General features: G+C 27.3%; 2 protein-coding genes across 4 annotated transcripts in view; one reads left to right on the top strand and one right to left on the bottom strand.

The window, feature by feature from the left end:
- LOC119679639 (SH3 and multiple ankyrin repeat domains protein 1) overlaps positions 1-17224 on the top strand; it is a 358803-nt gene that overhangs the window by 248449 nt on the left and 93130 nt on the right. The window lies entirely within an intron of this gene.
- LOC119679645 lies at positions 8657-9382 on the bottom strand. Its single transcript, XM_038092113.1, has 3 exons — positions 9346-9382; positions 9090-9140; positions 8657-9021 (listed from the first exon to the last, which is right to left on the bottom strand). The coding sequence occupies exons 2-3, from the start codon at positions 9135-9137 to the stop codon at positions 8746-8748; spliced, it is 324 nt and encodes a 107-aa protein (XP_037948041.1). The 5' UTR covers positions 9138-9140; positions 9346-9382; the 3' UTR covers positions 8657-8745.

Genomic DNA, 17224 nt, shown 5'->3' with positions numbered 1-17224 from the left:
TGCCACTTATGGTACTTTAGTACCAAAATTGGTACTTTTTTTTCCGTTTGGCACTCTGGTACTCATGTTCAAAAAATGGTACATTTTCGGCGACCCAACTTTATTGTGGATATTGTATTGTTTTGTACTTTTTGTACATTTTATATAAATTGTATTTTCTTATATAAAGACAATAGAAAAATTTTGGACCTTTTTTTACAGAAATGGTACCTTTTTAAACCAATTTTGGTACAGAAAAAAATTTTCAAGTGGCAACCGTGGTTGAAAAGGTAAAACTTAATAGAAAATAAGAGAAAAATAATATTGAAAAAAAACTAAAATTCAATAATGTTACTTAGGTGTTAAGAATTGAAAATCAACTTAGACTTGATAGTTTCATAGCGAAATCTGGTCAAAGTCTTTAAAGGTAGTTAATATTCATACATATGTAAAGTGGAAAAAATCTGAAATCGAAATGCAGAAGCAGGCAACATTATATAATTTATTGTGTAAATAAAAAAACCGGTACTCTAAATAATAATAATATTTACTTGCATATGTATACATAAATATTATTAGTATTCGTAAAAAAGATTCATAATAACTTTTAAAAAAATAGTCATTTTCAATTATGCGTGAAAAATGGAATCCTGACCATATCGGTTAATCGAAGTTCAACTCTATTAATATAATAATCAAAACTAAATAGCCAATTTGTTTCAACTTTATAGCAGAAAAATTTATTTTCTCTAAATAGTGAAATTTTTTTTTGACAGATTTTATAGGTGCAGTCATCAAACTGATTTTCAAATAATAATTTGTGATAAATAGGAAATATCTTCTGGTTGCGATATTAGCCCACTCGCCTAAATATTAGTTTACTTCATATACCATGAGGCTGTTTTTTTTACTACTCAATAGCACCATTTAAATAAGCACCTGAGGATTTCATGGATTCAGTCTTTTTCCAGTTTTTATTGAAGAGATTTTTTTAATATCTCTAATATTTTTTTATTTTTCCGTTTTTGTATGATTAAATGATTGATCATTGATTGGGGCCATATTTATGGTTTCCATAATTTGAAAGGCCTGTCCATTTATGATGTTTGTCATGTTGTAGGTATATATGCAATATCAATTATATATGTTTATATGTCTTCATATGAAACTGTTTATTGTTGGTAGATTTGTGGGTGGTAAGGCACTTGTTGTATATTTTATTTTGCTGTTTCTTTTTTTTGCATTCATATCTTTTATGAATTTTCATTTTCTATCACGGCTTTTATTTACTTGGATGCTGTTAAGTTAACATGATTGATTGCTCAGAGCAACTAAATTGAGTGGAAATTATTTATTTTTCATTTTATTTCACCATTTTGCAGCTATCTCAGGCAAATACATTTGATTTTTGTTAAAAACCATTCACAATTGCAAAAAGAAAATATAAAAAATATTTTAGATTTAGCAAATATTTATTTGAATGAAGCATGTTATCTCTAAAACGACCATGTTGAAATATATCGACCATTTTAAATTAATTTATGAAACTTACAAATAAATTTTATTGCCAGAAGCTTTCCGTTTATGCTAAAATGTATAATTCATTTTCATTTCATTTTTCAGTTACGAACCAAACGATGCATAAACGATTTTTTAAACAATTTTGAAATAGGTAAGTTAAAAATTTATTTAAAACATTAACATATTCATACCACAAATACAGAAGTTATACTATATATAGTGAATTTATGGATTGCACAAAATATGTTTTATACCATACACTAGTACGAACAGAATATAAATGATAAAAACTAATTGCATATATATGACATATATACTTCAAATGGATTTCTATTAAACATTTAAATAAAAGTAGGAGTAGTGGTACTAAAGCTGTTTAAAGAGTATTAGTCACTACAATGCAAATATTTAAAAAATAAAAAATAAAAGAATCAAGGAATTAATTTTATTAGTAATAAAACTTTTGAGATGAAATACAGATGGAATAAATATAAAAATCTAAAGAAAAACTTAAAATGAAAATTGTTAATTGCATAGTTTTGAATCATAAACAAAATAAAATAAAAAAAATTTACCAAATTATCAACAATATTATAATAAATTATCATAACTCTATACTATATATTTTTATAAAATATTAAATTCAATATTTTTCAATTAAATGTTTAAAAGTTATTACACAAATAAACAACATACTATAAGTATTCAAAACATACTAGCAAATAGTACAGACGGACTCTACTATCTGCTCCTACAATATATATTTTTGTGCTGTCAGCCAAAAAGCACTTAAATAGATTTAGTCAAATATGAATTAATAAAAGTACATAGGAAATTGTTGATTATCCTCAATGGGATAGTCAAAAAGTTCTTAATAACCCATGTCTGTAAAAAGGAATATAAAGATATCACAGCAAACCTCAAGGCATTCGAACAGAAACAAACATTCACGATCTTACAGAGTTTAGATAAGAGATATGTTGCACAAGCAATAGGGATATTCACGATCGCAACCAACTATCTCGGTAACCGAGTAACATGCAAATAAATCAAAACCGACAACCGTGAATACTCTTATGGTGTAGCAAAAATATTAGCAAATATTCAATAAATAGATAATAATATACTATACAGGTGACTAAGATTCAATAGACATCAGTCGACTGTGTTTATACTAATTTCAAGAATGTTATTACCGAAGTCTCTAGAAAAAACTTGTATACGCAAGCATGATATGATCAAATGTTTCACAAATGACTACAAAAAATATTATTACAACAAGGGCACTGATTCGACTCAATATGAGACAAAAACTGATACTGAGTCTATTATAAGACAGCTCTATTAAGAATATTTTCCAAATATCAAGTGCAGTTTCTATTTCAGAGACATTGTTTTTTGTTAGAAGCATAGACACTTGCAGGGTTTTTCAATGGTGAGGCTTTCTAAAAATTTTGTCGGTTTAGAAATTTAAAACAGCAAACGGGTCTATGATCACGTCCGGTGTTACAACTATTTGTCTGTGAATGTTAAGAAGTGCAATGCTATTCAATCTCTCTTGGCTCTTTGTATTCTTTTAGTTGTATTTCAATAAGTGTCGTTCATTTGAGCCATTACAGACGGTTTATATCTTTTGTGGTTTATACCCTGATTTAGGTGCACTGTTTCAGTGAATAAACCAATCAAAACTGTTATCTAAATGTATTATATTTTTAACATAACTATTACTATATTGCAATACAAATGATTAAGAGAGTTAAAAATTACTACTATGATTCTACCATAGGTACATTTAGCATCAAATCTTTTTCACTCGCTTGGCAGATAGATAATTAAACCCTTCTCCATGTGGGCAGTTTTATCATGAGATCTCTTAATAAGGACTTTACTATATAGGGCTTTTTTAGTTTTTTTTTTTGTAATTTAACCTTAGTAATTGAATTGTTATTTAAGGGTAGTTTAAATTTTTTTAGTAACAATTTGAATGGCCCTAAATTAATATAAAACTTAGGCTGTTTAAATAAATTATTTTGGAGACTGTGAGACTTTTTCCTTCGAACAAATTTTTCTTAAATACCCTTGTATATTTGTATATTGCAAATTAAATAATTTAAAATAAAAACATTTTTTTAAAAATAATATATATAAATAAATGTAATAAAAAAATTTTGTTTAAAGAAAAAAATTTATAAGAAAATATGAAGAATGTATAAAATATACAAAAATTTTAAATAATAAATAAATTTAGAAAAAAATTAATGAAAATTTATTAGATAAAATTAAATTCAACAAACCAATTAAGTCGTCTCCTGATTGGCGAAAAAAAAATTAAAACAATTTCAATCCAAAAAACCCATCGATATTATCCAAGTCTAATAAAAAAGATGCTAAACAATGAATCAATTTATTTCAAATAAATTCGAATTTCTCATAAATCGTTTTTTATTAACAATTTTTTATTAAAAAGCAGTAAAAAGTAACATTTTTAAATTATAAAAAATGTAATTAAAAATTAAAAACTTTTACAAAAAATAACAATGAATCTTCCTTCACATGTTTTTGAAAAGTATTTATTTTAATAAATCGAAACCAGTTTTAATTTTATTGACAGGTAATGTTTAGTATATAAATTAAATTTTTTTGTTCAATAAATCTTTGTCTTCTTTAACTTGAAATTAATAATAAAATTCGCACAAATCAGCATATTTAGTAAATTATTTTTTTTTAATTTATTGTTAAAGATTTAATTACTCAGGCTTTACTTTTTCTATATAATATATGTGACTAAACAAAAAATTTACATTTTTGTAAAGAATAGAAATACCAGGGCTCTGAGCTCCAACCGGTAACAAGTGAGATCATGAGTTGCAGATAGGGGTTTGAATCACTTTCTTTCGTGCCATTAGATAACTCCATTCAAAAAATTATTTCCATTATCGCAAACAAAAATATTGGTTAAATGTTTTTTTTTTCTAACCTCGTTGCGGGAACTGAGGCTCAGTCATTTCAATCGAAAAAACAGTTGGTGCAAATGGTAACTTCGCTTCCGCAACCTATTTAATTATTAAAAACGTTTACAGATAAGAAATTTGGTTTGTTGGAATTGTTCTACAAAGAATATAAAATTCTTAATGAAGAAAGTAATATTTGTACAATCAATAATAAATCTTGAAAGTAAAATAACAGATAGAAACAGAATGAAGAAATATGTAATTTCTAAAATCAATAAAACTAGAGGTTTTTTTTTGAATAAAGAATGCGAGTCATATATTCTGCAATATATATAAGAGTATCCCTGAATAATACATAAGTATATAAACTTGCATAAAGTGGTGTATACGCCAAATCTTGCACATCTATCTGGTGGCCCCACAAACTAACCTTCACAGTTATAATTAAAGTTACAATAGAGAGACTGAAATGCAAATTTATCTATAATGTTGCTTGGTGGACATTGTCTTGACAAGCTACAAGATTTTTGGAATCCAGAACACTAGCAATAACTTCAGTTATGAAGTAAAGAATATTCTGCAACAACAATGTTGCCAGCTCTCAGACTTTAATTGAGAACTGAGCCGATATACTTTACCTAGAAATATATATTATCAGAATCACCATCATCATCATTATCATTCTCGTCATCATTATCGTTATCATCATCATCATTAGCATCATCATCGGCAGTATCATCAGAATCATTATTATCATCAGCAACTTCTTGATCACGATCATTCATTACCAATATCACTCTCATCATTATTGCCATCATAATTGCTATCTCTTTTAATAAAATTCAATTAGAGCATAATTTATTTAAGTTAAACTTTTAAACATTTTTATTTAGAATTTTATCGAACTAATCTATCTACAAATTCCAAAATGGAAGATAATAGTTTATAAAAAGTATATATATATATCAAAAACCATATATGTAACTACAAAGAAAATTGTACATTAATTATCAAACAAGCATCTGTATTAATACTTATAACACATAATATTTGATATATAATGTAACAATGACAGAGGTGTTGTGGCAAAGAAAACAAAAACGAATATCATACCAAGGTATGTCATATCATGATATATCATATATCATATCATATACATTATTCTATCAATTGCTTGCAAACACTATTTCACTAAAAAAAAAGATCCTCACATTTAAATTCATTTGTTCTTGCTGTACAAACCTTTCTAAACATACATAACCCAAGGCTAACTCCTTTCGTTCGTCAAGTATACTGCGTTGGGCTTATGGACCCTACTTTTATATTAAATTTTTCTCTGTAAGCAGTTTTTAGAGCACGACCGCACCATAATTCCATCTTTTATTATGTCCATGTTAAGATCGCATAAAAATATTTCGCTAAAACTAAATGTTCTTTAGATCAAAATTATCAAGACTACGAGTATTTGAAAGTTTTTTAAATTAATATAAAAAAACTTGTGAAAATAATAAAATATTTATATATAAAATATATTTCATATAAATAAGTTTATAATTTAAATTAAATAAAATTTTCTCTAACAATCATTGAATCCAAATTAATTTTTCACATAAGGGACATTTTACAATATGCATAGAGTGTTAGTTTTTCAACATCCTTTCATAAAGTTCGGTAAAGTTCATGTTTTTAGATGCTTCTACTCTTATATCCTTTATTCAATGACTAACATTTTTTTTTATAAAAACAAAACTAAAAAGTTTATTTATAAAAATAAATGAAATTCTATAGTAAATCATGGTAAATGACAATGAAATATATTTTCAGAAATCTACAAATGCAGACGCACATATTTTTTGAAATCAAACATTCAAAAACTTTTTGCGGTTCCAATAGTTTTTCGATTTCGATTTCCTTTGGCTAAGCCATGAACTCTTCTCACACCACACGTATTACCAGTACCAGTACCAGTACATGATACTCGTATCGGTAAAGGTAAGCAGTAGAGCATATGAAATAGACATGTGCCTTCTTCTTATTATCAGTTCAATGCTGTGTGTGCCAAGACTAACGATGTGGTTGATGATGCCACTTGATTGAAAATGGACGTGACTAGAAAAAATATTTTTTTTTCCATTTTGTAGTACTTATGTAGATCCATTGATTCATCCATTGATATACACAAATATATTAAATTCCTTTTATTTTGTTTATTATATGATTGCTTGTCTTATCACACATGTACAAATACACACATAATGTTTTTATATTCCAGGCAGGTTCATCTGTTTGTTAGTTTGCTTGCTTAGCTTTTATAATAAATATCTTACTTGGGTAAACTTCTAAATAAAATTAAAATTAAATAAAACAAAAATAAAAAATTCTTATATGAAAATTTTATTTACCATAATTGAGCGTGTTTACTACAAGTTTTTAGGTACTTTTACTTACGGATATTCATAGGTAAATTTTCTTCTTTGTACTTTTTGTTTATTTTGTAATAAATATATTTATTTATTTGTCCGAGACAAATATTTTATTGTAAACAATTCGTTAACCATTCCCCTGTGTATGATAAGTATAACCTCTTCCACAGTGCTGTTGGCAGTTTTAAGTAAACTTCATTACTTGATTGCATTAAAGTAAACAATAGGTAAAAAAATAAGACCAAATAGGGAATAGAAATTGTAATTAAATTATACAATTTATTACTTATATAAATAAAAAAATAAAAGCATTTTTGTGCTATAAGTAATCCTAATATCTCTAAATTCATATTAGTTAATCTCTGAGACAACTAAACTAACAGACATGTTATGCAGAGTGTCTCGGGCACGGCATGAGTACAATCGTTGTTGTTTTCAATGCAAGTTTTAAATTTGAGAATGAGAGAAAAAACAATATGGCCGTTCAAACGCCGGCATGAGAGTCGGCGTATTTGTGCCCCGGCATTAAGGCAAAATTTTGAAATTTTTTACTAACCAACACTGCTTTGCCCAAGTGCCGAGGCACAAATAGCCCTGCCCTCATGTCGAAATTGGAATCCACATATAGTTTTTTCTCTCTCTCTCAATTTTATAATTTGCATTGAAAGCAACAACAATTTTACTCATGCTGTGCTCGAAACTACACTACATAACATGGCCCTAATCACGGTTGCCACTTCAAAATTTTATTCTGTACCAAAATAGATTCAAAAGTATACCTTTTCTGTAAAAAAAGGTCCAATTTCTATCTATTATCTTTTAAAAAGAAAATACAATATATATGAAATGTACAGAAGATATAGAGACTACAAGTCTTTTTATTCATGAGAATTTTTATTATTTTGATAGTCGTTCTATATTTTGCTGATCATACATAATGCATAACATATATATTTTATCAAATATTTTCTTGCATAACATAATATTATTTAAGATCTTAAATTTCATTCCGATCTAAATCCTTTACCTTTTGTAGCCGCAATATTTTAACCAAATCAATACATAAAATCGTATTAGTTTCAATTATACATAGGTATACAGATATTATGTACTAATTTTGGTACTTAAGTACCGCATGTGACAGCCGTGGCACTAACTAGACTAATACTATTGTTTTTTTTATTATTGCTTTTTAAATCATTATGTGAAAATAAATTAGTATTATATACCTTAATATTTTTGTTAAAATATTAATTATATAATCTTGTTCGGAAATTAAATTTGGATTTTTTTCTTACAGTAAATGAAAGACGACTATAATATATTTTTCATTTTAGTCCAATACTTGTCGACCATTTTTTTGATAGTAACATAAATCTAGTATCACAATGGGCCTATAGGCCTAAGTGGATTGCCCTGGGATCCCTGGGATCACCGGTACAACCTAACCTAACATAAATCTGCGCTCATAAAATTAATAAAATGCAAACGTTCTTACAATAGAGTGAATTTTTTTTGTCATATATTTTTTATTATATTAAATCTTTCTTAACGAAGGAATAAACATATATAAACGTATTTTTGTATAACTTCTATATTACGTTATTTTTTTTTATCACAAAAAAAAATTAAACTCAATGAGAATTCTAAATTAAAACAGATTGGTGATGAAAATCTGTTACACTTCACCACCACCTTTTTATTTTGCACTGTAATAACCACTACGTAATTGAAATCTACCACTTTGTGTTAAAAAATGATTGTCTTTTATATTTCGAATATTTTTATTCGTTAAATTTCAGATTGCATTACAAATATAATGAAATTAATAATAGATTGATTTGCTGCATATCTGGAGAGGCAATTTTTATTTAGTCTATGCCTCCTGTAGCCTTTCCAATGTGATAATCGATAAAGGCACGTAAAGCCGTGAAGGTGACCTCACAATAGCTACCGTAGCTAGAAATGTCCGTATCAGCTGGCCAAACATACTCTTGCTCCAAAAAGATTTTAAAGTCATAAAGCCATCCTTGTATTTCAATTATTTGTTGATTTGTTGCTTGATCTACACAGACAAGGGTCCCAAATGGGGTTACGAAGATACCATCGATACCGTCATCAGTAGTACGGAGCATAATGGAAACAAACTATTAAAATAAAACTAATGAGTAATGAAAGTTAACGCCCTACCTATAATTTTTTTTTTGATACTCACATTAGCTGCATCGTTTGCTCTCTCGCCAATATCAATTGGTGATTCCATTTTCTGGAAAGTTAAAATAATTTAATAGTGCAAAATTAATTTAGTTTTTATTAGGTATTAAATTGTTAAAATTTTAATCTACAATAATTGTTATAATATTTTTTAATATAAATTTATTTGTATTTTTATTTATCACTTAGTTATTCTCTCTTTTGTCTAAAAACCAAGTATATACGTGGCTTTTAGAAAAAATACTTCAATAACTCACATAATATAACCGATCAGTTTAAGATACAGAATTCGATTGATTAAGTGCTCATAAATTGTTGCCTTAACACATTGCACGGAGAATAGATAGTCTTAGAAAGAACGAGATGGCAAATGAGAGAGAGAGATATATAAAGAAGTGAACTGCATTATATTATATATATCTTTGCGAGTAGGAAGGATGACTAAACTATCTGCATGTATAAATTACGCAAAAAAATTAATTTCATACACTAGAAAAATAATTGGACACTAAATCCTTATAGATAAAGTTTGCTTTGTAAGTATCCTCAAATCCAACAATCACTTAGCAAAATATGTTATCTTTTTAGATTTATATTTGAGAAGTTCAAAATAATCAAGCCTTAGCTTGAACTCTTAAATACTTCCATCGCATCCTTCTGTATTTCTGAGTTGTGTACCAACAACAAAAATTAGGTCTTACAATAAGTTTAAAAAAAATCATATATGGTGGGTGTTATATTTTTTCTAATATGATTAATGATTAAAATAAAAACACGTTATTTAATGTAGTGTTCATTAACAACTATAATATTTTCTTAAAAAAATAATAAGAAAACAAGAGAACAGCTTTTAAAACTGAATCGGACCAATTTTTGATACCTTCTATTGAAATGCATCGCATTTTCGAGAGAGTATTCTCCATTGACCGAAATTATTGGTAGTCCGATGGAGTGGGGTCTGAACTAACAGACGAGTTAGGTAAAACTATCAGCAGATATAAAACCAGTTTTCAATCAGTACGGGGTTGTTATGATGGAGTGTCATAATTTGTATCTGACAGAATTGTTCAGTCCTCTTTCAATTATCAATTACAACAGCTCTGTTGTAATAATTTTACTATGATTGAGTAGTTCTTATTGAATAATACCCTTGTAATTCAATACGACGTATATGTCTTAGCATATGAGAATAGAATCATCATATCATAGCAGTGTATAACCAATTAAGTTATACAGTGTTAGCAGTGTTAATAGTTGATAATAATATCAGAACCTTCACTACAGCGATCGCTTTCGATATTCAGTTATTAAACGAACCACAGTCACTTTATAATCATAGCTTATACATCAATCTGGTGTTGTATTTCTTCCTTTTTCTAACATATTATCTACATCTGTAACTGCTTTTTTACATCTTAGATTCTTATAGTTATAGACCTTCGAAATGTTAAGTTATTTGACAGATATTTTTGACTACTAATACTACATACTAATTAAAAGGTAGTGATTTTTAACAGTGTATTGAAGTTATGCACTAATTTGTCCATACTTGCAAAATGTAGCAATTGCCACATATAAGCAATAAGTGACCGTATCTTCAAACAAATACAAATAGTTGTTTGCTTATACGACTTATACACCCTCACTATATACTACATATATATGCAAACTATTTAATAACAACTACTGCAAATCATGGTTAATCAAAATCAAATCGTTTTCTCAATAATACATATGCATTTATATAAATATATTTATGTGAAGCTAATACTATATCTCTCAAATAAAATGCTGACTTCATACACTTGCAAAACAAAATGCTCCCAGAAACTTCAGATTATACTTTTGCGTAGATTTAAAGATATTCTTTCAACAAAAAATTTATTATTTATTTACCAATATATATACACCATAGATATTTACTATTAACGAATAAAGTGAAGACAAAAATTTTGAGATATTCCTGTTGGATTCATAACGTTTTATTCAAATAAAATGTACAAAAAAATAAAGATTTTGAGTGAAATGTATCTTTAACGATGCCATAGAACATAGAATGTATAAATTCAAAATTAATAACAAAATTGATATTTCAACTATGACAAATATTTCAGAAAGATTTGGAATTCATTTTAAAATATTAAAAACATAAATATTCATGAATTATGGAAAATACACAAAATATTGAAATGGTGTGTCACACGTTACATACTCATATATGTTATCTGTAGTATATAAATGTTAAATTTAAATTATAAATTCAAATCATATCCATATAAAATGTATATTTCTGTGTGTTATTATCCTTTTAGGAGTTCATCCGGTTTCACAGTAAATATTAGAAATAAATTAAATTCTCCTACAGCTTGAATTTTTACTTATTATTTTGTTAAAACCTTTACACACACTTGTGATTTAGTAAGGGTATATTGAGGTTATATAGCTATTTGTCACATAGTTAAGGAATCGTGAAAAACAAATTAATTTTCAATTATAAAAATCACTTTATTTTTAATTATAATCGCATCCGTTTTCAACACACTTATCCCAACAGTCTCTTAGTTTATGGATTTCAATTCTGTAGTAGTTATCCAAACACTACTCTACTACAACTCTAACGTCTTGTTTAATGAAAATCAGTTTCCACCAAAACATTTTTAATCTGTTAGCAAAGTCCAAAATCAGATTTAGATAAATATAGTTTCGATATTGCAACAATTCGATAGTTTTTCAATAATTTTTTTAACTGTGAAAGCAAAAGCTTTACCTTAAAGAAGAATCGATTCAAGTGATTACAATACTCTCAGATTATGATTCCATTGTTGTACTAGTTTGGGAATAATCTATCAACGAAACTCAGTTTAAATCCCAAAAGATTAACATTGACATCTTTTTAGACAACTTCTGGAAAAGAATACAGTTTGGAACTGAATTCACACCACTCTTTAGTCTCTTGTTTAGATTTAAGATTATGAATTCTTATCTCATCTATAATGAGATAAAAATCTTCGCAGAAAATCCTCATCTATAATATTAAAATAACGCGGAAAATCCTCAACTATAAGGTTAGAATAATGCGGAAAATCATCTCAATCCTTTCTAGATTGCTGTAGATATTGCTGAAAGGTATTTAGTTATAACCTTCGTTCTTATATAACCTTTATTTTTAATAAACTAAAATTATTTTAATTTTTTAGTAAATGAATTTTTAGCTGATCAGTTTCGTTTGATAATCTATTTTGGGTTTGAATCGTTTGTACATAATTTTTTAAGATTGCAGAGTATGAAGGATTGAACTTAATCCTTCTCAAATTTGTAAAGTAGACCATCGTTTTAAATAACGTTATACTGGAGTTGTACTTCCCCGATTTCTATTTAAATAAACTCTTTATCATAAGGCAATAAAAAACATACATTTTCAAATACCAAATAATTTTTATATAAGCTTAATAACATTTATATCTCACTTTTAGGTATAAATATGTTAATGCATAAATTTGTATATATGCATATCCATATGTTGTTTTCTAATTCAAGAGTTTATCTTATTCCACCACAACTATCTCTTTCTTTAACTGCTCGCTAAATTTCAGTTGGTTTGAATGAAACAGATAGTTTATCTGTACATTGATGATGCAATAATTAATCGTATATAAAATTCATATCTTACAAGTTTTACTTATTTATTGTCTTATATATGTTACATACATAATAAGAGAAAAACAGACATTTGCTTATTGGTGTGTGTACAACTGAGGTCTCGAATGATATATATATCTTTTATTATCTTTACTTTCTGCTAATTCTCTAAAAAAAGAAAATTTCATATTTAAAAAAACTTATATATATTTTAACTGAGACCACATTTACTTATATCTAGTGAAACATATGCAGGGTGGTTTTAAACCAATTGGTATAAATACAGGAGATGACTCCCTAATCTAAAAAATGAATAAAATTGAATAGAGTACGCAAGTATAGAGTACAATACATATGTACATGGCACACTTCCAATTTCTACTGGTACACCGATTTTGCAACGCGTTTGTCGAGATTATTATACTCAAATGTTAAGATATCGAGATTTGAAGGTGTAAATTTTTAACATTAATAATACTAACAACAACTGCACACGCCATCTACTGCCAAATATTATATGTTACTTTTACATTGATTGCACAGGTGGATAACAAGTTTACTTGAACTTAAAAAAAAGTAGTTTTCATGAAAAAGGCTGACAACTCGAGAACAAAGCTGTAGCTATATAAACGTCATGCTGGTGTGTCCAAGAAATCGAAATCTTGACGCATGGATATATGCATATATGCATGCATATATGCATAAAAAACCAACTTAAATATCGATGCGATATTTTTAGTTTATGTTAAGGTTCCTATATTTGTCACTTATGGAATACCTTTTAAAATAGAACTCAATGTGGGGCTCTTAATTTGTTCTTTCGGCTATATACTCTGTTGAATACACAATAATCCAATGTTTTCAATAATACTGGGTATTTTAAAGCGAGGCACTAAGTACACTGCAATGATATACAGAATAGAGTATTATCGCATTATCATCCTATTTTTTGCGGAGCACTGAGCACTTTATAGTGGAGTACTAAGTACACTGCAAAAGAGTATTACCGCCACACAGAGTCTATATAATACATTATGTTTTTACCTTTTCGTGAAACCTAGATCTTTAGGGCAGACGACTAAGTACACTGCGGAGTATAGTTTGAGTATGTTGTAGTCTTTACTTTGTAGAGTTCAAGTATTTTAGAATTTATGTTTTTGTTAAGAATTCAAGTCTAGCAATGAACAGTTCCACTTCATGGAACTGACTAAGGCTTATGGAATCGCTATGTTGTGGTGACTATTCAATATTTAGTGAATTGTGCTTCAGATCGCTCTATAAAATGATTACAGGAATGTGTGATTCTATCGTTGAACAAGTTTATATCAGAAATAGGTTTCAAAAAACAGCTTTAGCAAAAAAAAAATTTGTTATACGTAGTACTTATACTTTTAATGCATTCTGTTTAAAGAAGTCAGGTTCAGGTGATTCTAAGTATTTCTAAAAAAATGTTTTAAACAAATTTTGAATTATAACTATCTATTCTATGATCGAATAATCTTTTAGTTTTTGTTTATAATCAATTTTTTTCTATGAATGCTGGTATCTCGTAATTTGCTTGCTTAAAACAAAGTACATATATTATATTCTCTTATCTTCGCATGTGCCTGCTAATATTCTTTTGTCATTTCAACTGATTTACTTGAATTGTTTACTCAGTCAGCAGAAACGAATAATGTATTGAAGTTCTTTGAAATTTTCTTGCATATTTGCAAAAATATTCTACTTATAAAATAACAGATACTATTTCAATGTATCTGTTATTTTGCATTTCATTTGTACAACTAAGCTTCTTTAATATTCATTTGTGCATAAGATATTTTATATTTTAGTTAAAGTTGACACAAAAAAAGACATTTGTTAACGTAATTTTATTATAAGGATAAGAACTTAAATTTAATTTAAAGTAAAACCTTTTCATCAGCAAAATTTCTTATGACGTGCACGTCTATCTCAAGCACTACAGATTTTTACTCTGCACTGTCATAAGTGTCAACATAATTTTTTTTCTACTTATTATTCCTACTTATAATAAGCTTAAGCTGAAAAAGTATGATTCCCTTATTCTCTTCATTTGGGTTTTTGTTCTTGCACTTTTCAACTGCAACTTTTTATCTTAAAGTCATTCCTGACTGAAAGAATATAAAAATGGCGACGCCAATCTACTATATGCATTCATTGCATTCATAATTTGTTACTTTGATTACACATTGCCTTGGCGCCATCTTGCGGAAATTCACTAACAACAACAACAACACCAAGTACAAGCCCTTTTCAAGTTTATTTGTTGTTGTTGAACTTTTAGCAGCAACTATGAATGTAATTTTCTTGGTGACTATTGTTGCTTTTGTTGTTGTTGCCTCCCATTTACTGGTAATTTTGTTGTTGGTGATAATGGCAGGGATGGTATCCTGCAATGCTGCATAGTGCACACAAAAAGTAAAGGCACATTATCCTTTTTATTTTTACTTTGGACTTTTGTAAACGCATTTGTCTTCTTCTTTTGCACATAAGTACTATACATTTGCTTGCTATTCTAGTTAATGGTACCGGGGCCGGAAACGGAAGTAGATGTGCACTTATAATTTTATTTCATATTTTTAACATAATTTCTAACATTGTACACGTTGTTAGACAATCTGTTCGATGGGTGGTACTTGGTGGTTGGGTGACTCTACGATAATTGAAGTTATGAACTTTAATTACTTTGCAAATAATTATCGTCCTTTTTATTATATTGTTTTTTTTTATTTTGTTGTTTTTTTGTTTTTTGGTGTGTTGTTAAATATCTCTTTTTGTTATCCTTAATTGAAAATGTTGTTGTGTTACTTATTGTTAGAAGTTGTGTGGGAGTTTGCTCTGTTCTGTCAGTTATTTTTGTTTAGAAAGTGCTTCAAATTTACTTCATCCTGCAGTGTGAGCTTCAAATTGTATGTATTCACATGAGTGATTTATTGAAGTTAAGTACATTAACGCTGTTGTGTGGTTGTCGGTTGTGGAGGTCGTTATCAGTGTTTGTACTTTGAAGAATGGATCTCTTGCAGAAAAAAAACTTCAAACCATACTGAAATTTTAATAAGTGAAGTTTTTTAATTAAATTACAATTCATAATTTTTGATGTGTTTATTGTTTAAAATTATTTTAACTCTTAATTCAATTTAATTTAAAACTTTTTCAATTAGTAAAAAGCAGAATTGATATATTAAGGTATTAAAATATATATTATTATTTATTAATTATATATTAAAGTATTAAAATATATATTATTATTTGAATTATATATTTGAATTATGCTTACAAAATAGAATAAAGTATTATAATAAAGTTAGTTAGTTAGTTAAAATGGAGGTAGGAACGAATCCTTCTTAATCAGCTTTGCAAGCCATTTTGAATCTACAAATCCTCGTTATAATGAATAGAAGAAGGACAAGCTAGAACTAGCTAGAAGCATTTATGAGGGTAATAAAGTTAAATAAAATAGAAATAAAAAGTGCTATAAGAGAATAAAAAATTAAAACCTATAATGTTGGAGTTAGTGTTAGATTCATTAGACATAAACTTAGAGTTCATCTATAAGTACAACTATAGTCCCATTTGCTATAATAGAAAGGAAAGATCAATGATTAAGATGAAATCAAGAATTTTCTGTATACAACATATTCTTTTTACACCTTCATTTTTAAAGTTAATTGAATAAAAATATCCAGATGTGTTTTTTGTTGATCCTGACAGAAAAAATCGATAAATAAATAAAATTTTTGATTAATTAAATAATCAAAAAATAAAATAAAAATATTTAGAAGATTTTCTTATAAATCCAGACAGTTCAAGTCAACAAATATTAGATGAGGTCACTATCGTCCTATTTTCTTTAATAAAATTTAAAAACCATATAAAATTTGTATTTAAAAAAAAAGCGAACAATTAAAACAATCAAAACGAATCACCATCATCCTATTCTCTTTAATGGAATATAACCTTATCAAATCTAATATGAAAAAAAATACGAATAATTAAAACCATCAAATTTTAAAGACTTCACTGGTTTTTGCAGCTACTACCAAGCTTACCTGTGAACATAGAAAAGTATATAATTTAAAGAGTGGTAATTAGTTTCTTAAAGAAAAAGCGAACTTAGTATTATGTGTGGCTGTATCTGTTTACTTTATAGTCAAAACCGTAAATTTTGTTGGTTATAATGTTGATCATGAAGTATATGTTTACAATTTTAAATTTTTAGACGCATAATACTTTTTATATATATTCACTACATTATGTCTTTTTGATTAATTTTTATGTAAGCTTCCCTTAAAGTCAAATTTAATTAAGTCGTATGTACTATATGTATCCATCACTTTATCTTTGAAATCTAAAATTTTGTTCATTTTGATTTTGTTTATAAAATATATGCTTAAAGATTTTGAATTGTAATACGCATATACTTTTTATTCATATTTACTGGAATGTGTCTCTTTAATTACCTTTTTGGACATGAGT

The sequence above is a fragment of the Teleopsis dalmanni genome, chromosome 2 (genome assembly GCF_002237135.1).
Source record: "Teleopsis dalmanni isolate 2A chromosome 2, ASM223713v2, whole genome shotgun sequence".
NCBI lineage: Eukaryota > Metazoa > Arthropoda > Insecta > Diptera > Diopsidae > Teleopsis > Teleopsis dalmanni.
This window is presented reverse-complemented; position numbering and strand designations above follow the sequence as displayed.

Coding starts and splice junctions, on each gene's coding strand:
- LOC119679645 (XM_038092113.1), bottom strand. CDS start 9,137: ATGGAATCACCAATTGATATTGGCGAGAGAGCAAACGATGCAGCTAAT. Junction 9,022..9,089: donor GAGCAAACGATGCAGCTAAT/GTGAGTATCAAA, acceptor TTATTTTAATAG/TTTGTTTCCATTATGCTCCG.